We start from the raw sequence: 23,921 nt of genomic DNA, 5'->3' as shown, positions 1-23,921 counted from the left end.
TGCATCCCACTGCTAAAAGGTTGTCTCCTTTCGTCGTTCTTACATATGCATATATGAATACCGACCAACATACATACATACACACATACACACATACATACATACATACATACATACATACGTACGTACGTACGTACGTACATACATACATACATACATACTGCCAGTAGCTTCTCGAGGGTCGGTGGTTCTTTCCAGAGTTTTCCCGGATTCTTCCTCCACCATTAATACTGGCCGCCATGTACAGCCTATCGAGTGCTGAAAAATGGCGTTAAACCCAACAACAACAACAACAACAACAACATATATACATACATACATACAGTGAGATGTTCTGTGATGATGTTCCAAGTGATATTTTGGACATTGCTAGAATAGTTATGTTTATATAGAAAAACAGAATTTGTATCTTATCATGTTACCCTTTCTCTTGCCGTTATCTTGATTTTGTTTCTCTTTTTGAGAGTATTTGAAGCATTTTTATTTGTTATCTTGTTCATCAACGTGAATATCTACTGTTTACTGGAGGGGTTCGTCTTCCAGCTGATTTTGACAAAGCTTTTGCCTTTGTCATCGTTGTTACATATCTTTTGTTAGATATCCAGGATTATGTTGATGTTTCATCAAATTCTATACACACACATGTTGGAGAAAAATACAAGCAAGAAACCAATATCGAGACTCATGGAGAATAATAGCCAGATAATAAAAAGTGATTTGCAAGACAGAGCAAATTCCATAAAGTACGCGAATGTGCTTTTCAAATGCAAAGTTAAACATACAAGAGTCTTTTCATGTTGACTGATTGAGTTATATACTTTTTTTATGATAGCAAAAATTAGGAGCCATCATTATTGACAAATTTGCTCCACTAACTTTCAATTCTGAAACCCTTTTATGCCGAATTATTGCCTTTTGAAGTGATAATGTACGAGATATACAACTACTTTTGTCTCAAGAAAGAATGATACATATAGCTATATAAACCTGTTGGTAACTCCATCATTATACAAATTTGGAAAAATATTCAATAGAACTATTGAAAAATATAACTGAACAGTTAATGATTTTCTTTTTTTTCTTCAGATTAGAATGGCAACGGAAGGATTTCGAACGCATGTTCTGTTTCTAATTTTGGCGTTTGCAAGAGTCCATACACAAGACATATACGATCCGTTACCTAGGGGATGGGAAAAGTTCTGCTCAATCGATGGCACGAGGACTTACAGATCAGAATTTACTCCTGACTTGGTTATGACACTGATGAGATGCGACATAATGTCGGAACATTCTGGAATATGGAGGTTAGACACTTTAAGAGAAACAATGAAGAATGCAACTGGCAAATACGCCATTGATCTTCACTGTACTGGTGATGCCAACGTGTCTCTACCGTGGCCGATCAAAATTCTTCGTGTGCATGAGCTGAACGTGTACGGATGCATATTGACAGACTATCTGGAGGAACACGATAGTGATGTTATCAATATTATACCTGATTCTTTGAGCGTTTTAAGACTAGTTGACACTGAAATATCTGTAAGAGTTAAGACATTCATAAAGACGATGCAGAATGTGAAAAACATCTCGAAGGAGTTCGACTGCGGACATGAAGACACGATTGAGAAACTCACGAGAAGCAATATCTCATATTCCTTCATCGAGGACATGGAGACTGTAATTGAAGGTTTGTCCGAATTAGGGGCCCAGTTTATGCAGGACAGCAAAGAAGTGAAGCATAAATGTATCTTCAGCCGACTTACTGAACTACAGGAGGTCCATGAATCAAGCCAATCCAAATATCATCTCAAACTGCTGGTGGACAACTCAATCCTTCGTGAACTTCGCATGTACAATTTGTCTCACAACTATATCTCCGATCTAGACGGGTACATCTTGGAATGGTCTACAAATTTCCCTAAACTTGAAATGCTAGACCTTTCCCACAATGATATTTCTCAGCTTTATAAATTCAAGATTCCTCTAACGTCCCATGCGACGACCATCAATTTGCAGTATAACAATATCAGCATGGTAACAGTAGAGGATCTCAAGCATCTGAAGAAGATGTCAAATGTGACGATCGACTTACAAAATAATCCTCTGGTCTGTGACTGCGACCATAGAGTCAAGGATCTGATTTCCTTCGTCAATAACGACAAAGATCTCGATACGCCGGAGTTTAACAATTATCAGTACATCAGAAACATGGCATGCTCGAGTCCAAAAACGCTGAAAGGAACTAAACTGTATAAGCTTCGAATTAGTGACTTGGAGTGTGGTTCAACGCAGGAAACAGAATACTTCATGGTACCTATAATTTGCCTGACTGTGTTTGCAGTTGTTTGCCTGAGCGTCATCATTATTCTTGTAAAATATCGCAAAGAAGTGAGAATCATTATGTTCACACGGTTCCATATAATCCTACCTTGCCAGTCAGCATCAGTTTTAGAAGAAAAACTTTACGATGCATTCGTATCCTACAGCAGTGTAGATGAGCAATGGGTCGACATTATCTTTAAGAAAATAGAACTATCACCGGATGGGGAAGAAGACACTGATAAATCGCAGAATAAAAAATTCAAGCTTTGTCTCCATCACAGAGACTTCATTCCTGGAAAGACCATCTTTGATAATGTCATTAAGTGTGTGGAATCAAGCAGACATACAATTGTCCTTCTATCCCGCAATTTCATTCGTAGCGAGTATTGTCTGTACGAATTTCAGGAGGCTTTCCAGCAAAGCATCTTGGAGCAGAAACGTCACTTAATTATAGTGATGATAGAAGAAGTTCCAACAGAAGAGCTTCCAAAGGAGTTGCAAAGATGTCTCAAGACCTTTACCTACATAAAAAAGGATGATTTCCTTTTTTTGGATAGACTTATATATGCCTTAAAAATGCAAGGAGTGGAGAAGAAATCTTACAGTAAATCAAATGGACATATGACGAACCCATGTATGGAAACCAATAAAAATCCAACTATTGAGACCAAGAAACAGGACTCGAGCTGCAAGTCAAAAGGCTTTCTAAAAAATAAATCGAAGAAGCCATCTAAACTTAAGATGGCTACCGAGAAAATTTTAGAGATACGTCCAGATACTTATGATCGATCAGTCAGTGTATGGTCAACTGATACTGGCTACGGCAGTGAAAAAAGCCCATCCATAAGTCACCTGACAATGGAAACACTAACTTCAGATTCTTCTGTCATTGACTTGGACATGGTTACCACACCTGGCGTTATTGATACATCAGCTACCGATTGTGTAAAGGTCAATATGAAGAACGTGTAGAATGACGTGGAGAGCAGGACTGCTGTAAACTATCTCATAGCTATTTTTCAAAGGTAACGACAGGAGCCTACAAATGTGGGATAACAATACTTATATACATGGTGTATGCCAAAATATGTTCCGAATAAACCCGCAAAGATTTTAGTCGATGCACAGATGACCGTTCAATCAGTAATCTTTCATTCAGCATCACTGTTGTTCTTATATGGCCACTTCAGGTTGCTGCAAGGTGCTTTAAGATCACGGTGCTCCATAATCCCTTATGAAAATAATCCTATTGCTGCAGTTGACTAAGTGAGTGCTGTACAGACAATATATTTGTATTTGTGATACAATTATGCATGAAAATATGTACTTGTTTTGAATCATAAAGGCTCATAACTCGATCATAATTAGCAAAATATGAAAAAGTAATCACAACATACTGTATTCATCCCACGATATGCCTAGCTTTTTGCTTTTACAAATTGTTGGCAAATACGAATACAAAGGAAACATTTGTCAGAAAACGATCCCAGTCTTACTTCTTGGCACACACATATATAATATTAGTCCCTTGATCTCGTCACCTGAAAAAATACTATATTTAGCATTTCATTTATTTATGTGAGATAGAATGTAAATGGGCTTACAAGATCTATTTTATTTTATGAACAACTTTTTAACCAGAAACAAAGCAATAAATATATAAAGAATTTATCTTCAGATTATTAATGTTTGTAAAGTTCATTAACATATGATGTTGAAAAACTTCATTCGTCTGTTGCAAAAGGTATTTTGCATAATTGTTAAATCTGGACAGGTCTACAGCTGCACCTAACAAACAGATGTACTTTAAGTACTGCAATGTCTCAGTTCTTGACAGTGCTTGATCTCAGCCTATGACAGTGTCATATCTCAGTCTATGATAGTGTCAGGTCTCATAGTGTCAGATCTCAGTCCTATGAGACGGTCAGGTCATGAATAACTGCCTTTTTACACTGCTACCCGTATGCAACAATAATGTTATTCTTCAATATATTTTTCAGAAGTTAATTAATTCTTCGAAGCATTGTTTGATCTCTTTGCCTTGGATGTGAAGTATTGTAAAATAGCCCGGTTTCCTTTGTTACATAGGTACTCAACTAAATCAAACTGAAACCAAACATACAAAACAATCTCACAGAGAATTTGCTCTTGTCTTATTGGTCCGGATAAAACTCTGGATGAGCTCTTTTTAATCTCTTTACATGTCACTGGGGACCGGTGAGTGTTACTGGATAATGTATAGTGTCTCGTACATATCACAGACGACCAGATAGTGTTGCTGAATAATGTACACTGCCTCGTACATTTAGTTTTTCATCCAAAAGCACCGGATGAATATTATGTACTCATCTAAAAATACATTTTCGTATTACTAGTTCTCATTTAAAAATATACATTTGTATTACTAGTACTCATCGAAAATATATTTTCATATTACTAGTACTCATCTAAAAATATACATTTGTATTACTAGTACTCATCTAAAATATATTTTCGTATTACTAGTACTCATCTAAAAATACCTTTTTGTATTACTAGTACTCATCTAAAAATATATTTTCGTATTACTAGTACTCATCTAAAAATACATTTTTGTATTACTAGTACTCATCTAAAAATAATTTTTCGCATTACTAGTACTCATCTAAAAATACGTTTTCGTATTACTAGTACTGATCTAAAAATACATTTTTGTATTACTAGTAGTCATCTAAAATTAAATTTTTTTTATTACTATTAGTCATCTAAAAGTACCTTTTTGTTGTATTTCTGGTACTCTACAGCTGCACCTAAAAATATACATTTGTATTACTAGTGCTCATCTAAAATACGTTTTTGTATTAATGGTACTCATCTAAAATACCTTTTTGTATTATTTGTAGTCATCTCTACAAATACCTTTTTCTATTACTATTGTTTCGTATCAAGTATAACTGCAGGTGCTTTTTTAAACACGAAACTTGTGCATTAACAAAACCATCGCCACACTTTTCACTGAGAGCAGGATTTTCAAAACCTGTGAATGGTCAAAACAAGTGACATATGCTTTAAATTTACAACCAATGAAAATTTTACAAGAATGCATACGGTAGTAGCTATCTACATGGTTGTCATGTATTTGCCATATTCTGTATACACAGCTGCCATGCACGTATTCTGCCATCTATAATATGCATTGCCACTTCATTTGACCATTAAATTATATTGCAGATAAACAGGGGAGTAAGTTAAATCATGCTCTTTTCTTTTTCTGTTATTTCTTTACCATAGACCTCTCGACCTTTGAATGGTCCTATCTACTTTGGTTGTTGAATTATATATACAAAGACACGGAAAATCAAGCAATAGCAAGGAAATGAAACCACACGAAAGTGTTGATGGTCAATAAAAATAAGAAAATAAATACATGTGTGAATCAAGTGTAAATACTTATGTAAATTAAACATGCAACATATTTGGATTCTTGTATCACCAATCAATAGCTTTAATTACTGTTCGATAAGTAAATAACAAGTCAGTGATTCAAATAATTTGTTCAAGTTTAAATTATAAAAGTGTAAAATATAGAAAACAGTTTCTATCATAACAAAGGCGCTTCATTATTTTTCATTGAACATATTTTATTTTATGGTTATATTGTATATATAATTCATTCCCATTCAATATATCCTGCAGGTTTAAGCAATACATTTATGACATGGCTGTTTTATTTTAGAAAGATATTTTAATTAACAATTTTATATTTATGTTCAAAGGCAATATTGTTTTTTAATACAATCTGCAAATATCTGTGGTCCTTGCTTACAGTTAAAAAAACCAATGATATCAAACACGACATAAATTTATTTTATCTTATATCATTTTGTTGCTTAATTTAGATCTATCCGTTGTTATTTAACTGTTCATCTCCTAGTCTAGAACATTATTTAAAACTGAATGGTCTTAATGAATTTATTTATTATGTTTTATGTTACTTGAATTAAATTTAATGTGTGTAAATATAGGATATTGTGCAAAACCACAATAGTGTATGAAGGCTGGCATCTTGTTTGAAATGAGTCTTAGTCACGTAGACATCCTCATAAATCACAATAGGGTATGACGGCTGGCATCTTGTTTGAAATGAGTCTTAGTTACATAGACATCCTCATAAATCACAATAGGGTATGAAGGCTGGCATCTTGTTTGAAATGAGTCTTAGTCACACAGACATCCTCATAAATCACAATAGTGTATGAAGGCTGGCATATTGTTTGAAATGAGTCTTAGTCACATAGACATCCTCATAATCCACAATAGTGTATGAAGGCCGTCATATTGTTTGAAATGAGTCTTAGTCACGTAGACATCCTCATAATCCACAATAGTGTATGAAGGCTGGCATCTAATTGAAATGAGTCTTAGTCACGTAGACATCCTCATAATCCACAATAGTGTATGAAGGCTGGCATCTTGTTTGAAATGAGTCTTAGTCACACAGACATTCTCATAAATCACAATAGGGTATGAAGGCTGGCATCTTGTTTGAAGTGAGTCTTAGTCACGTAGACATCCTCATAGATCACAATAGGGTATGAAGGCTGGCATCTTGTTTGAAATGAGTCTTAGTCACACAGACATCCTCATAAATCACAATAGTGTATGAAGGCTGGCATCTTGTTTGAAGTGAGTCTTAGTCACACAGACATCCTCATAGATCACAATAGGGTATGAAGGCTGGCATCTTGTTTGAAGTGAGTCTTAGTCACGTAGACATCCTCATAGTACAAGCTGGTTTTCAAAGTTTATAAAAGCTGCATATGCTTATGTTCAAATCAAGTGACCAATCTAGATATATGTATATAGGCTGTTGCTGCTAAGCAGCCACTAAATGAGGAGACACTATATGTTATCAAGTGATTTTGACTGAAATACGCAAAAGAAAACAAGTCCTTCCTTGTGAAGGAAGTGACACTCTCCTGAATGTATTGATTCTAGACAGTTTTGGAAATAGGCAACAACATATGACTATACTGCTGATACAATAGAAATCTACTATTTTATCTCAACACAGCAGAGAGAAACACTGTCAAAACAACAGAAATGTGTGTGTGTGTGTGTGTGCATGTTAGTTTTTGAACTTTTAACGTAGTTTTAACAATTTTGCAGTCATATCGTGACGATGTCTGCAGTGTGGCAATTGATAGTGATGTCTAGCACTGAGACATCATGCCGCAGACATGTAGCATCATGTCCCACTCAGTCACATTATCCTGACACTAGGCTGACCTGTCATAACACTAACCTTTTAATGTTGAGCGCCAAGCGAGGCAGCTGCTAGTACCATTGATCCAAGTGTTTGGTATGGTCGGCCGGGGTTCTAACCCGCTACCTCCTGCATCCGAGATGGACGTTCTAAATAGAAACCAAAAATTTTTATTCACACATGCGATAGAGAAAACTTGCTTTTTTGCTAACCTTACTTTTCTTATATCAGTCCGGTCGTCTCAGTCAGGTCGTCTCGGTCATGGTGTCCACGCGCTAGGAAATAATTTTATCAAGGGACGCAGTCATTGTTGTCTTCTGCTTGGCTCGATGGAGTTGTTTTCCAATCAAATAAACGCTGACACTTTCGGAAATTGAACGAAATAGTTTTTGGAGGCGATAAACAAATAACTTTTTAAAAAAAAAAAAAAAGATTTCACGGACACCAGCTGATGCAAAAAAACTTATCTCACTAATAAAAAGTGGCTATGAAAGCAAACTTACCAGATTTGTAATTCTGAAGGTATTAACAACTAAAACACGAGAAAATATCTGTCAGAAACTTATAGAAAACAATTTCCAGACACGCAGGCTAAAACATCACTGGCCAGAAAAATCATAACTTTCTTATCAACTACCGAAAACTTAGTAACAACCAGTAATATCATGTCCGACCTGTTTTCTTTTAACTGTTGAATATCCTCATTTTGCCCTAGTTAATTCAAAGGTGTACCTGCAATCAGAAATGATAAATCATGCACTTACCAATCAGAAGAAATCCTTTATTTATCATAGAACGTTTCTAAATTAGAACCGACGAAAACGAAACATTTTCCTTGTATTACATATTAATTATTTATTGTTAATTTCATATAAGACCCATCTATTAAATGTGATAATACCTCAATATTATCAGACGTTTTATATTATTGTAGTAGAGGGGGCGAATCCTACAAACTTTAGAAGGTTCCAAATGCCGAAATAACACTTCCTAAAAAAAGGGTTTAATAACCTAAATCAGCATAGACTAACCATCGAGGAATTCTTCCTCAAAAGTTAGTCCGCGCTATTTCTGCTTGAAAAACTCATCAACGGTGTTGGATTACAAAAAATGAACCAACCTGTTGTCGCGCCCTCTCTGCTGCTATGAATTAAATAATTATTATATCAATAATGGCAAATATCGGAGAAGCACATTCCGCTAGATTAGCTAGAGAGCGACTAGAAGCAATAAAATAATTTCTTCCTGTTCGTGATTCTGTGAGACAAAAACTTCAAAAACGTCAAGAAGCACAAGTTGAATTTGTAGAGGGTACAGAACAATTATTTAAACCCATAACAAAAGCTACTGAAAATGTTGCATCGGTTACTGAAAAAGCTATATGGGGAGATATTAAAGATGAGGAAAAGAAGAAGGGTATTCTTCCAGTATTAAAACAATCCGCTGGGCAGACTGAAAAAATAGCAGCGAGAACTAAAAAAACAAAAAGGATTTTACGAGATCTTCCAACTGATATAGCTGCAGCTCAGCCTCCTCCCGTCGGTGAAGAAATACTTGAAGGCATCAGCAAAATTCACACTGAATTCGCCGACGTGAAAAAAGAACTTGCATCTTAACCAATAAGATAAAATATTGGACTGATTGCAAAATTTAGGGAAGCTTTTGTCGAAGATATTAAAAATACTAAAAGAGAAAACTTACCTGAAAAAATATTAATTAGTATATTTAATAAATCTGATATTTTAAAACCCGGTCATGAGAAAGCAAATGATGATAATCTTATTAAATGGATATATCGTATATATAAAAACAAAAAACAAGCCAGAGATGATGATTTAGAATACAGAGGTCTTTTTGAAGAAATACAGAGACTTTATAAAGAGAGTGTGAAACAAATAGAACAACAGATAGAACAACAACAATCTTCTCCACCGCAGCAAAGGTTGATGTCGGAACTTAAAAGGTCTGAGGAGATACTTAAAAAAGCAAAAGAAAAAAGATCACCCTTAAGACTATTTGAAAAAAGCACGGTAACAACAGAAGAAGGAGCAACCGGAAGTGGTTTGGAAAGTGGTCTTGTATGTTCTAACAATATCATCGATGACGTACAACGGTTAGAAGTTCTCATGGGAGGAAAACGAGCTGGAAATAACTCACCGGAAATAATTAATGAAGCAGCTGATATCTGTCGACGATTATTTCAAGGTGGTATCATGGATACTAACATTTACCGAGAAATTATTGATGAGCTCGTTGATGACTATCATAGTGACTAGCTGTTTTACGATTAGAAACAACAATAACAAATAAGATGATTATACATAATGCTCATCGTGGGCCTGTAGCGGTTAGGGTGATAAATTCGCGATTACCAACCTATAAAGCAACTTACGGAGATGGACTCGGTGATGTTGTTCAGGGTTTATTCAGAAGGATAGCTCCCAAAGCAGTACCGATCGCAAAACAATTATCAATGAAGGCTATTGACGTTGCTCGTGATAAAGCTCCTGGTGCTATTGGTAATGTTGCCAGTAAAACGTTCATGGCAATCAAGGACAGACTAGCACGATTAATATGCAGACCAAAAGCGGTCCAGCCACAACCAGTGAAATTACCAAGCACTGAAGTGATGCCTGCAAATGTCAGTAAAGTAATAAATAAAGCCGCAAATCAAAACCTAGCAGATCTGATAAATCAAGGGGCTGAACAAATAAATACAAGTCTGATATCAGGAAGTGGTCTTCGTTTTAGAAGATAACAAATTATAATAAAATGTGTAAACGTACATCTGACCCAGCGTTTGACATGGATGCACCAGCACTCAAGGATGAGTCTGTGCGTGATTATCAGTATTATTCTTATGAAGCAGCATCGCCAAATCAACGTTAAACCGAGAACAAGTTGTTAGTGGCGTATCCAACTAAGCTATCGCTGACTAAAACTCAACTGAAATATTTCAATAAAGCGAAGCAGGCAAAAACCGGTGTTCAACTTAATTTTACTACAAAAGCCATCAGCGACATCATTAAAACCAGTGGTTTATTTCCACTTCTTGCAGCGTTACCAGCGTTAATAGCTGCAGCTGCTTCAGCTGTCGCAAAAGCAGCCGCGTTAGGAGCTGTTGGAACCGCTGCTGAAATGGCATTAAAGAAAGCAACTGATAAAGGATATTAAAAAAGGGATCGGGTCTAAGACTTCCAGGAACTCCGCCCTCATGGTACGGAAAGGGTCTAAGACTTCCAGGAACTCCGCCCTCATGGTATCCCAAACGCCGTTGACGCCGATGTCAAATTTTGATTTACTCGATGCCGCTAAACAATTAAATATAACAAATTTCAGAGGTGTTTTTATGACAGATCAGTTACCGAGACAACCAAATAATTCAGAAACTGGAATTATTAATCTTGATAACAGTGATGGCCCAGGAACTCACTGGGTTGCTTACGCGATACGTCCACGTGGAATTGATTATTTCGATTCGTATGGGCTAGTACCGCCAGTTGAATTTCTAAAATACGTACAAAGTACTCCATTCCCAGTTTGGTACTCAACGCTGCCAACACAAACACTAACTGATCCTCCGATATGCCGCCGTGAAGTAATTAATGTACTTGACGCGTTATCAAAATCAACCAAACCACCTCACAAAGTCGTGCACGAGTATACCACAGCAAAATTTAACATTTTAAACAATCCCTAAAGAATAATGGTTGATATTTACGGAAGATCTCGTGATGATATCAAGGGTAAAAAACGCGACGACTTGGATTTATCAAAATATGCGACCAAAGATAAAATCGATAATCTTTTAACCCTCTTCGGAATAGACCCAGATGAGGTTGTAATTTTTCAGGACCGATACGGAAAACTGAAAACCAGTGATATCAAATGGCAAGAAATAATTCGTAGGGTTATTGGAGCTACTCCGGGTAACATCCCTGTGTTCACTGACAGCGGAAAAATCAGAGATTCGCTGATATCAATCACGACGTTAAGAGATGATACACAGAAAGCTGCAGGGGAACGTGTAAAAAAGACTGGCGATACAATGACAGGTGAACTCAACATGAACAAAAATAAAATAGTTGTTTTAGGGGATCCAACATCCGACGAAGATGCCGCAACAAAAAAATATGTTGACGTTAACTACAACACCGTAGACACTAAATTATCCACGTTGCGAGCCGAGTATGACGTTCACGTAAACGCGTTTACAAATCTCCGTAGAAAGTTTAGAAAAATTAAAGAAACCGCAGAGGAATTCTTTGGTACTCCACCCACCGCTGACATGAAACTCTCTGATATCAAAACTAACATTGATACGATTAAAGAAACATAAGAAGATGTCGTAAGTGGAATTCCTGAGATTGTTAATAAAATTAGTCTGATTAAAGTCCCACCGGGAGTTACCCCGGGGTATATTACCAATATCGTATACAGGGTACCATCTGGATTCGCAACATGGCCAAAACAAAATAATAGCATCAAATATACCGCAACGGTTACTGGTGTGTACAGGCTGTCTGTGTTCAGTGCTGCAAAATTTGAGATATTCACAACATATCCATGGTGGCATTCCACCGACAAGTTTACCGGGGTTGTGACTATCATATCAAATAGTGGAACCGAAGAAACATTTATACTGGAAGCAGCTGATAAGAAATTAACCGCAACATCTTACTGGTGGTGTATAGAATTTGTAGCTGAAACACCTCAATTAGTTACCGCGTAAATAAATAATGGCAGCGTCAATGACAGCGTCAACGACAACATTAAATGTCCAGCAATATAGATACGATCAAGTACGCGAATCAGAGTTAAAAATGATCATCGACAAATACACAACAAAAGTAGAAAAATATAAGCGACGAGCTGTCATCATAGATGTTGCAGTATACTTGGTATTCGCGGTAGTTGCGTCCACCGAAGTAATATTGGCGGCGCTAACGCCAGTAACAACTGCAATAGCAGTAACAGTATGCGCTTCATCATCGGCTGCAATCGCCGGCGCTTTTAACATTATCGCGAAAAAAATATCCACGTGCACGAGCACAAAACTACATGACGTTGTCACGCGGCTGAACACAGCCACGGACGAATACTCGAAATTATCGTTGCTGATATCATCAAGCCTCAACGACGAAACAATATCGGATTCCGAATTCGCGTTAATGGTTAAGATATACGATGAAGTTCACCATTTGAAAACAACGAAAATGAATAATGACAGAATTACTTCAGCATATAGCCGCAAACACAACTCCGGTAAGGACCACGGTGTTAACAGTAAGCTCAACCAAGCCTGAATTCAGTATTAATTTTCCAACTGCAATTCCGGTGAGCGAAATTGCGCTAGCACAATTACGAGTATACCACAGCTGGCCAAATATTAGATCAAAATCATTTGGTGGATTACCAGCAAATAATTCGTTTGTGTTTACAAATAAAAAACGACCCGATGGTACTCCCGACAGGAACGTTGTTGGAATACCAACCAGGTGCTACTAAATCGAAGAAATCAATGAGGAATTACAACGTCGAATAAAAAATATCACTGGAAAAGAATCCAAAATTGTCATAACAGCTCACGAACCAACGCTGTCTTCCGCGATCGAGATAAACTCTCCCGACTAAGCCGTGGATATATATCAGAGTTCGATCAGAACAGTGTTAGGATGGCCTGAAGTTGCCCCCGAAGCAACGCCACTGCCACCAGAACCGAAGTTAGATGAATTTCTGACAAATAAGACAATTTTTATACAGTTTCCGGAATATAGATAAAAATATCCGTGGGATCGTATAAGCAATGCTGTTCAAGGTGAGGGAATTTATTTTGCTGCACGTGACGGTGAAATAATTCCTTGGGCAGGAAGAACTATATATAATAGTCGTATTGTAAGCAGTATCCGTTATGAAAATTTCATTGACACAGGATTCATCGAATCATTTTCTGACAATATTAAACCCGAGTATACACGCGTATCTGACAATTTACGAAATTTATTTTTCAATGTTTCATACTCTGAAGATTTAAAGCAAGAGATCATTGCTTCAATACAGCATTTAAATCAGATTATATCAGATCTTGATTACGTTAATAAAATTTTTATCACATCAATGATTGCTGACTCAAGCGATAACAAAGTACTTTATTCTGCTTATGCCAGTGGCAGCGAGTTACTTACTATTACTACTATACCTCATACAACAATAACAGTCAGAAAGTTATTTCTTGATCATTACAGAATAACAGAAGCAGAATTACCAACATTTGTAATACCAACGCTTTCAACCGAACAAATGAAAAAAGATCTCTTCGATTTAATCAATAAAAACTTTTCTGATGTACACGCAGACTGGAGAAAAACACTACCACCGACAACTATTCTCCGGCACAACAATGATCCACAGGGCAAGGCCGACATGTATCTCCGGAAATCGTAAATATAACCCAATGGTCGCGGTCAATCTTGTGTGTGATGTAATCGATGGAAGTTACAGCACGGACACAACAATATCAAATCAAGCCCAGCAAGGATTTATTCTTTATTCATTCACACCGAAAGAACCACCAGGATTTTTGTTTGTGCAAGAGCCGATTAATCCGGTCTATCTACGATGTCATAATCCACTGTTATCAAGAATAAATTTCAAACTAACAGACCAATTAGGCCACTTATTGGATTTGAGAAATGGAACGCTAAGTGTGAATTTACTTGTGAAATCGTAAAGATTTCCAATCGTGAAAATCTACGATTTTCAGGGATTTCCTATCGTGAAAAAAAGCAAAAAAGAAAATTCTCCGTCCTTGCGGACTGACATACTACTTTCACTTTCATTTCCACGTACTTGATCTAACTTTCGTTTTCGATCGCTTCACGATCTGACAATTTTTTTAATTGTCTCACGCGAAAATTAATTATCTTTTATTCTTCATATTCAAGAGATAATTGTGATCTATTTTTTCAATTGCACAAGACAATGAAACAAATTCCTTTATTCGTGTTTCTTCAACAGTAGCTAGCGATTGACACATGGCCGACTGAATCTTCTTTATAAATCTATATTGGGATGGCAAAATACATCTTCCTTGTTGTTTATCCTCCTGCAGTGTTTCAAAATCAGAAATGATTTTTTTCAGGATTTAGTTCATCGGATATATTTATGCCGTCATGTTCTATTTTTTTAATCGCAACAATTATATCATTCATATTTTCGTAATTCATTATATTATATACCGAATATTATATATTAAAAAAAAGAAAGAAAACATTATGTGAATTTCTAGGTTGTCATAAAACATCCTAGCAAATCCAGAATGGTGTACACAGAGGACAACACAACCCCATATGAACCTCTAGGGTGTTATATAACATCCTACCAGGCTCAGGGGCATTACGAAACACAATCCCCATGTGAACCCCTAACCTGTCAAACAACAGTCTAGAAGGTCCAGAGGGCGTGTTTGCGAAAGACGAAACATTCCCCATATGAACATCTAGCTTACCAAATGATATGCTAGCGAGTTCAGAGGAATACATATAATGACGTCACAACACATAGTGTTTACAGGCGAGTGAATCTTAATTAAGGGATATCACAACACAAAGTATTTACATCTGGAAACTCCTAAGGTGCCACCGCATCTTAGCGAGTTTACAAACCTTAATTAAAGAACATGTATTTACACTATTTATAATAGGACAGCACAACACATAGTATTTACATTATTTATAGTGGGACAGCACGGTACATGTATTTACACTATTTATAGTAAGGACAGCACAACACAAAGTATTTACATTATTTACAAGGACGGTACATACAGATACGGGGTTATTCTCTAAACTCAACAGATTTTTGCACACATCCCTCCCATAATCAACCCGTTGGGATGCAAAACGTTGCACCCACCACATGGTGAGTGTGGAAGAGAGGTGTTTTTTTTCTGTTGAGCTTGGGTGAACCCCCAATTATATATAAAATCGCGAAATATCGCCTACGTCGGTAATATGTCTGTCACTGGATTCGAACTCGAAGCGTCGAGAAAAAGAATTCTATACTTTAGCAATGCTCCACGGAACCTTGTTATTAATATATGATTCAGAAATTATTATATAGTTACTTTTGGATTGCCAAAAAATAATACAATTACCTTTAGATTGCAACAACTTGAATTTAGTTCTACTCGAAATTTATTTATTTTCTGGATGATATATTACTGTAAAAAGGTAATGACGTGTATTGCACAATCTTCTGAAATCAAGGGAGGTAACTCCATCATTGACTTTTACAAAATCGCGGCAGAGTTATCTCCGTTATCTGTATCTAACACCACTGGAATATAAGAGAACGAAATTCAGTTTCCAAATCGGTATGAACACGATGATTTGATTATCTTACCTGCAACAAGTGAGACTGAGCGCTGGTGAATACCAAATTATTTACCAACTCCATTCATTGACTGAAATATCATCTCGTCGCCGGTCTCTATATTGAAAGATTTAATCGCTCTCTTTTTGATGCTCTTAAACCGACCAGTCCCTCCTCGTGCAGAATTCTCACTTTGTGTAATAGCTTGAAGATTCTCTAAAGAGTTATTAAGTTTATCTCCGTCAATGTGATCGATCACAAGACCATTTTTGATCTCTCCGTGATATACCTCAAATACGAATCGATGACAGAGATACATTTTTTCCCCAGCAGCAAATCTAAGATAACCATAATTATTAACAACACCAACTGTTTTTTTCAACCTACAGTGTCTGATATTACCATCACGAAATTCTTGGCTCATTTAAATATAATATTATTTGTTTAAATTATAATTTGTCTGAGAACTTATTTAAATAATCCTCTTCACGCGCTATAACTCTGTCACTGTCATTATTTTTTTTATCATAATATCTTTTGAGTTTCCTGTATCGCTTACCACCACAACGAGCACATAACTGTGTCTTTCTCCAGACTCCGACACCACATCGCAGACATGGTATTGGTCCTAAGCTTCCATTACGAACACACTGTGAATGTTGTTCGCAGAATTCTTTTATACGGGATTTGTTACAAGGAGTTACAGATCCTATCATAAACCACTTACACTGATTCATTATATATAATATTTTTTATTTAAATGTTTGTCTTAATTATATATGGATAAGTTTGAGAGATTGTCTGCAATCCAGCCCTGGAAAGCTTCTAGATTCGATCTTGACAGACTAACCCCTGACTCTGACTGATCTGATTAATATTATCAGGGATGCCAAAAAAGAATTTCGTGATGATGGAGCATCTCACGTGTGGTCTACATTTAAAATTATACGCAATGACAAAGTCGTCGACTCTGTCAAGGACTGTCATTGATGCTACAATGAACGATACGCGGGCGAAAACGATTATCGATTACCTTAATCAGAAATATCTTTTCAGAATAAAATTTATTGTGCAAGCAGATTCCGATACGTGGATTATCCGTGACAAACGTGACCCTGTCTTTGCTAATGGAAAAACCGCTATGTTAAGTAAAAATTCCAAACCAGGAATGTTGACTGGGATTGACAGACCATATTACGCTCGATCGTATCCTGTGACTGCGAATATTTATGGAATTTATCAGCTATATGAAAAACCTAATATTAATGATGTTGCCCCGATGAAATTTTCCAAACTGAATTGTGTAGCCGAGCGGATAACGGAACATTTTACAAATGCGATGGGTGGAAACGGTTTAACTGACCTACGACGTGAAAAAATAAATAAATGGGCTGATTCAGTCAAGGATAATGGAGCTACAATAAACGATGTTGCCGAGTTAGAAAAAATATTAAGATTCCCAATAACCGTAAAAACAATAACAGGAAAAATATTGTACGAAGCGAAATATAATCGGAACGGAGCTCCAATAAATATCATTAATCATAACACTCACGCGTGGACCAGCGCAGTAACAGTATTTCCACGAGATCGAACTGTAAGATTTTACAAGGAAAATATATTTGATTTTATTAAACAGATAAATAAAAACGATCCTGTGTCAGTGTGGTTATTTAAAAGTTCAGACGATGAAAAATATGATCAATTTGTACGACCTAACGGTGAAATATACCGTAAAGAATCTCTCCAACACGCGGTTCCGTCAGTTGCAGCCCACGCCGCCAGAGAAAAAAAAATCGTGGAAAGGAATACCATTTGAACTTCTCGAAGATGTTCGTTTGAGCTGTGTCGAGTACGGACACGGCGGATTGTGGAATGCCAAGTATAATTACAAGGAAATGATATCAGTTGATATGGTTGCGTGTTATCCGGGAAGTTTTCTTGGCCGTGGAGAGTGTTCTGGATACTTTAAAAGATTTGGACACCCCACAAACGAGATGATGCGAGTGGCCATTAATGGACCATTACCCGATTTTGATTTGACAGGATTCGCTCGTATTGTATCATTCGAAATGGCTAAGGATCTTTATGTTATTTGTTATGCTTGGTTTGGTAGGCATTTTAATGAAAAACACTGGGCACCAATAGTGTTGTTACGATATATGCTTGATTGTAAAATATTAATATCGTTGATGGTTAGTGAAGCAATTATATCGTATCGGGCGCAGACTGAAGTTTGGTTACCAACACCTGAACTGGTTGATTGCGACAGCGATGATTATGATACAATAATCGCCAATCTCGAAGAGAAAAGAACCGCAAAAGATCTCGGTAGAAGAATAATTGGTAAGTTTACTCAAGGCGGTGTATATGATCATAAACGACATTATGCACGCTTAATTATGGACAATGCTGAATACAATTTTATAATCGCTGATACAACAGCAAGAGATATATTTGTAAGTCGAGAAAACGCTTATTTATCTAACGAAACACGGCTGGGTACAATTGTTGGTTATACTGATGGAGAGTCACCTCAGTATACTCATTTAAGATCTTCAATGCTCGCTTATGTTTCTATAAATTTATTATCGATGATAAATAGATTCCCTGACACTGCAGTCAGAGTTGCAACGGATTCATTTTATATCGAAAGAAAATATTCAGAATTACTAACACAGTTTACAACCACTGATGCATCATGGGGTTCGTGGAGAATAAAAGAAAAAATGTTACATAATTATTGTGAATCCGCAGATGTTACGATTAAAGATATTTATTACGATAGTAATCAGATATCAGAAATGTCGAGTGCGCCATCTGTGTATGATCCAGTATCCATACACAGGACTGTTTATCTCAACGGACCGGGAGGTTCTGGTAAGACGACTCGAGCGATCGAATTATTTCGGAATTCAGATATGATCGTGCTAACACCTACACACAGACTTGCAAGAGAAATGAAACAACGAGGAGTGCAATTATGTACTTATCTCAGCTTTTTTCGATACAAAGGTGATGCATGGACTCCTGATCGAATGGGAGAGAAATATATTCCAAAAATTATTATTTGGGATGAGATATGCACAGTGTCGCTAGATATATTAAAAATGTTCCTCGATTGGTTGTTGTCTAAGAATACAGCTGTGATAATGTGTAGCGATCATGGTCAACCACCACCTTTTGATGGACCATCTGCACATGATTGTTTAAAAGATTTTGTTGATTATTACGAGGAGATAACCGATGATCATAGAGCACTTGAAGCAGAATTAAACGAGTTCAAGAAATTAATCAGACTACAACCGAATAAAATTCAATGTGAAATAGCGCGTAAAATAATTCCAGAAACTTCAATGAACGACTTTCTACAAACGTGGAGACCAAATAATTTGATAGTGGCAAGTAGAAAGATAGTCAGAGACACACTCCAATAGCGGTTGTTTCAGTTGCAACGAGAGAAGTTTCCAGAATTACCAGTGCCGCTGTGTTATAGACCAGCTGATACACGACGACAGAATATTGACGTTGATATACCAGGATCCTCTGAGCAACAGAATTCAGTATTAAATGATATTGTCGCAGTTGATGTCAATGTTGTTGAGGATGCGTTTCGCGCTGATAAATCTCCGTGGACGCTAGGATACGCAATGACAATACATTCATCTCAAGGATTAACTATATCTGATACAGTTTTTTGGATTGTTGATGATCGTATCGAATGGTCGAATTTAGTTTATTTGGCAGTGTCTCGAGTCAGAAGAATATCTCAGCTACCAACAATTATCTTGGACGAGTCAGAAACCATTAATGATGATATTGACAACGATATAATAAGAAAACAAATTAACCGGTTATAAACAAAGTGACAAAAAAAAAAAACAAACGCGACTTTGATCTCGACGCTGAATTTATCAACGCTCTGAAACAACGGCAGAATAAACATTGTGCAGCTGTAATTGTGTAATGTTATGGCAGTACTCGAGCAATAATCCAAAACAATTTACCGTAGATAGAAAAGATAACAACCACGGTCATACACGAGAAAATGTGATGCTGACCTGTCTTGAATGTAATCGACGTCGAGGTGCTAGTTAAGTGATCTGGGCGGTAATTGTGTGTCTTCGGGAATTACTTGTAATTGCTCACGTGTAAATCCACGCTAAGGAGCAGTTGAATCCAGTCTGTAGATTGCGGGTCTACCCGTGGATCTTGTTATGTTAGATATCTTGTGTGTCGTGATGCTCCAAATAGGATCAGTCGCTTTCTTTTTTTAACACCTTCAAGTTCCCCCGGCTCATATAAATATCTTACAGTGTCATTGCCCAGCACTGGCTGTGTTGAAAAATCGCGTCGTTGCACAGGTATATGTTTTTTTTTGTGACTGCGCTAATGGGTTTCAAGTTGGTTGCTCGAGTAATTTCATTATTTAATGCAGCTATCACACTTGGTAATCTTGCAACCCATTCGCGAGATCTCTTGTCTTGAATGAATTCCTTCGCGTACTGATATCCAAATAACAATTCAGCAAGTGTTCGATTAAATCGTTCAACAATTGCCTGATTGCGGTGAATTGCAGTATGTCCTCGTCTGATGGTGACATTATGTTGTTTCATTAGCGATGATACTGCACCCTGAAATTCTTTGCCATGATCAACTTGTAACAGCTGTGGCCATCGTAGACCACCACGTTGATAAATTCGTTTAAACGCAGAAGCAACTTCAGCAGCTGTCTTTGTTGACAACGGCTCTGCTTCTTTATATCTACTTGCAACATCAACGACAGTTAATGCGTATTTGTATGTTTCACGACGTACTGTATCATGTGGTAAAAATAGTATATCAGCCTGATGAACTTCATTAGGAACACTAACATCAAAATGTGCAAAATGAATTCGTTTAGGTGATGGTAGATAAATTTGCCATATTGCCTGTCGGGATAACCATTTTTTAGCAGTAACACGTGTAACCTTTGCTGCTTCAGCGAGTTTACTAATCGCTGCGTTACCTTTAAAGTATCCTCTTGGGGAATAATAAATCGATTTAATTTATAATTAATTACCAGAACTTAGCGCTAATTTACCTTTCATCGCGGATCTTACTAACCAATTAGCTAATGATTCCTTGAAAGATTTATTTGTAATGGAATTTAGCGCGTGAATTAATTTTACATCTGCGAGATGTCTATGTTGTAGATCTTTACTTTTATAAGCTACATCCTTAGCATGACACGCTTTATCAATAGCGTTTATCGGATATTCACCTGGTTTTGGTTGATCTTGGTTGTCAAGTCTGATATCAAGTCTGGTTCCAGCACCACAGTAATTATATCCTGGGAGGTGTTTTTCTCCTGGGTATTTAGCCCACGGAGACCCTGGTAACTTTGTTAATTTTGCTGCAATATCACCTCCTCGGTTTTTTTTTTAAAACCCGACTGTGCGGAAATAAATTTAAATTTCTTTGTACCGCATCGTTCACACTTACCCGTAACCGCTGATCTGTCGTTTTTCGTTGTGATGGTTATTAGATCACCTTTTGTGGTACGCGACCTGCATTTTACACAATATAAATCCATATTCTTTTTATATATTTCTATAACATGGAAATCACTGACTGTTCTGCAACAAGAAAACGAGAGCCGGTCAAGCATCATCCTGCGCTACCAAATTCTGTTCGAATGATTATCATAGGTCCATCTGGAAGTGGTAAGACACAACTGCTACTCAATTTGATAATGAAGTGGATGAAGTGGGATAAGTTGTATTTAATTGCCCCATCTGTAGATGACCAGCGGTGCTATGATGTACTCAAGGATTTTAATGAAAATGCAAAATCGTTAAATGAAAATGGAGACGATGTTATTGAATTTATCACTGATATCGACGAAGCGCCAAGTATCGATGATATTGATGGGTTTATTAACAATTTAGTCGTGTACGATGATGTAATGCTGGACAAACAGTCCAATCCAGTTAGAATATTTTCCAGAGACAGACACAAACACACAGACGTGATTTATGTAACCCAGTGGTATACACAAATACCAAAAGTGGTCAGGGATAATTGTAATATTCTTGCTGTGTTTAATGGAGTTGATACACATACACTACGAAATATTCATCAGACCTGGCGTAGCGCTGACATGGATATAAATAAGTTCAAAAATTTATTTAGTCAGGCTCAGTTAACATAAACACGATAAATTTAATGATCCTCGAACACGATATCGAGTAGAACTTGATAAAATTTTTGGATAAATTCATAGCAGCAGAGAGGGCGCGACAACACGTTGGTTCATTTTTTGTAATCCAACGCCGTTGATGAGTTTTTCAAGCAGAAATAGCGCGGATTAACTTTTGAGGAAGAGTTCCTCGATGGTTAGTCTATGCTGATTTAGGTCATTAAACCCTTTTTTTTAGGAAGTGTTATTTCGACATTTGGAACCTTCTAAAGTTTGTAGGATTCGCCCCCTCTACTACTGTTATTTTCTTACCTGTGAAAATTTTGTATTTCGGATGAACAGCTAACGTCACAACCCTCATTAACATATTCTTATTAAGGCGACGTATGTAAACAACTTTAGACCTCTTCACGCAATACTTACAATAAATACAAACTATAACTGTTACGTTATAGCTGTTTGTGGGTGAGGGTGTACAAGTGGTAAATATAGTTGAGTTTCACTGATGCTACTACAACACTTGGTGTTCATTAGTACTTTCAAGACTGGACTATTGTAACTCAATTCTGTCTGGTTCATCTCAATATCTGCTCCAGAAACCTCAAAAAGTTCAAAACACAGCTGCTCGGATCATACTTAGAGTACCACGATCCGAGCACGCCTCCCCGCTGCTCTGTACCCTACACTGGCTATCCATTCGATCCAGAATCAAACACAAAATGTGTTCTCTGTGCTACGTTTCGCTGTCGGACTCTAGTCCAACATACCTATCCGACCTCACCCATGTGTACACACCAGCAAGATACTCCTCTTCTGACAATCGTATACTCATTATTCCCACCATGAAAACAAAGTCATATGGACAGCGTTCTTTTGCATACCAGTGCCAGCAACGCGGAATGAATTGCCCACTGAATTTAGACACAAAGACACAGTGATCACATTCAAGAGGGTTCTCAAAACTCACTTATTTCGACTGCAAGAACAAATTTAAAGACCTAATAATGTTTCCTACCTTAAATATTCTCAGCATGTTTTTTAATGTTTTCTGATTTCATGGTGATTGTTTTTGTAATCATATCATTATATGTTTTTTATCTTATAGGTGTTGTCTAATGTTGTAAAGCGCTTAGAGCTTCAAAGATTAGGCGCAATACAAAGTTCTCATTATTATTATTATTATATGATTATTCAGATTTTCATAACAAAACATGAGATCGAATGACCTACAGACAAAGGTGAAGAAATAATTGTGAGTTAAGAATACTGTATATTTTAATGTTCTAAACTATATTGAAAAACTGAAGAGTGTTTTTTAAATTAAAAAGAAAATATTGGGAGAGAAAAATAATATACGTTGGGATTTGCACCGAGACAAGGAAATCTCAGTCAAGGGGTTGAATTAAGTTGTCATGACTGATGTTTACAGAGTTTACATCAGCATAGTAAATATTCATAGAAAGTACTTGCAAAATATAAAATATACATGAGCATAAAATATGCCTGAAACTTTTCAACAAATTAGAAACTAATTTGTTTCTAATAAAATATGTTTCTTTGATAATACTTATTCGATCATATTACATTACATTACTACTACTACTATTACCTCCCAAAGCCAGCCCTCACGGATTGAATTCTTTAGATAATAAACTAAAGGTATCGTCGGACCTAGTGGACAGTTAGTTATAGAGATGTGCCATTGATAGCGGTATTGGCTGCAAATCCCGTGAATTCTTCAGTTACTACTGCATTGGAAGGTACTCTCTTATATGGATCTAAATGTGTGGAGGCTGGGAG

At 36.7% G+C, this 23,921-nt stretch overlaps 1 protein-coding gene across 4 annotated transcripts in view; it reads left to right on the top strand.

The window, feature by feature from the left end:
• The window catches only part of LOC149787410 (toll-like receptor 2 type-2), a 102,942-nt gene extending 98,949 nt beyond the window's left edge, over positions 1 to 3,993 (top strand). For all 4 annotated transcript variants that reach the window (XM_089978019.1, XM_089978018.1, XM_089978016.1 and 1 more), the window contains exon 2: positions 1,087 to 3,993. In XM_089978019.1, coding sequence (XP_089834145.1) covers positions 1,093 to 3,294 — 2,202 coding nt within the window. In that variant the 5' untranslated portion in view covers positions 1,087 to 1,092 and the 3' untranslated portion in view covers positions 3,295 to 3,993. The remainder of the gene's footprint in view (positions 1 to 1,086) is intronic.
• Positions 3,994 to 23,921: the final 19,928 nt, after the last annotated feature.

Source organism: Sinohyriopsis cumingii, chromosome 12, assembly GCF_028554795.1.
Source record: "Sinohyriopsis cumingii isolate HCF-2022 chromosome 12, ASM2855479v2, whole genome shotgun sequence".
Classification (NCBI taxonomy): domain Eukaryota; kingdom Metazoa; phylum Mollusca; class Bivalvia; order Unionida; family Unionidae; genus Sinohyriopsis; species Sinohyriopsis cumingii.
The sequence above is the reverse complement of the archived record's forward strand: the minus strand, read 5'-3'. Positions and strand labels throughout refer to the sequence as shown.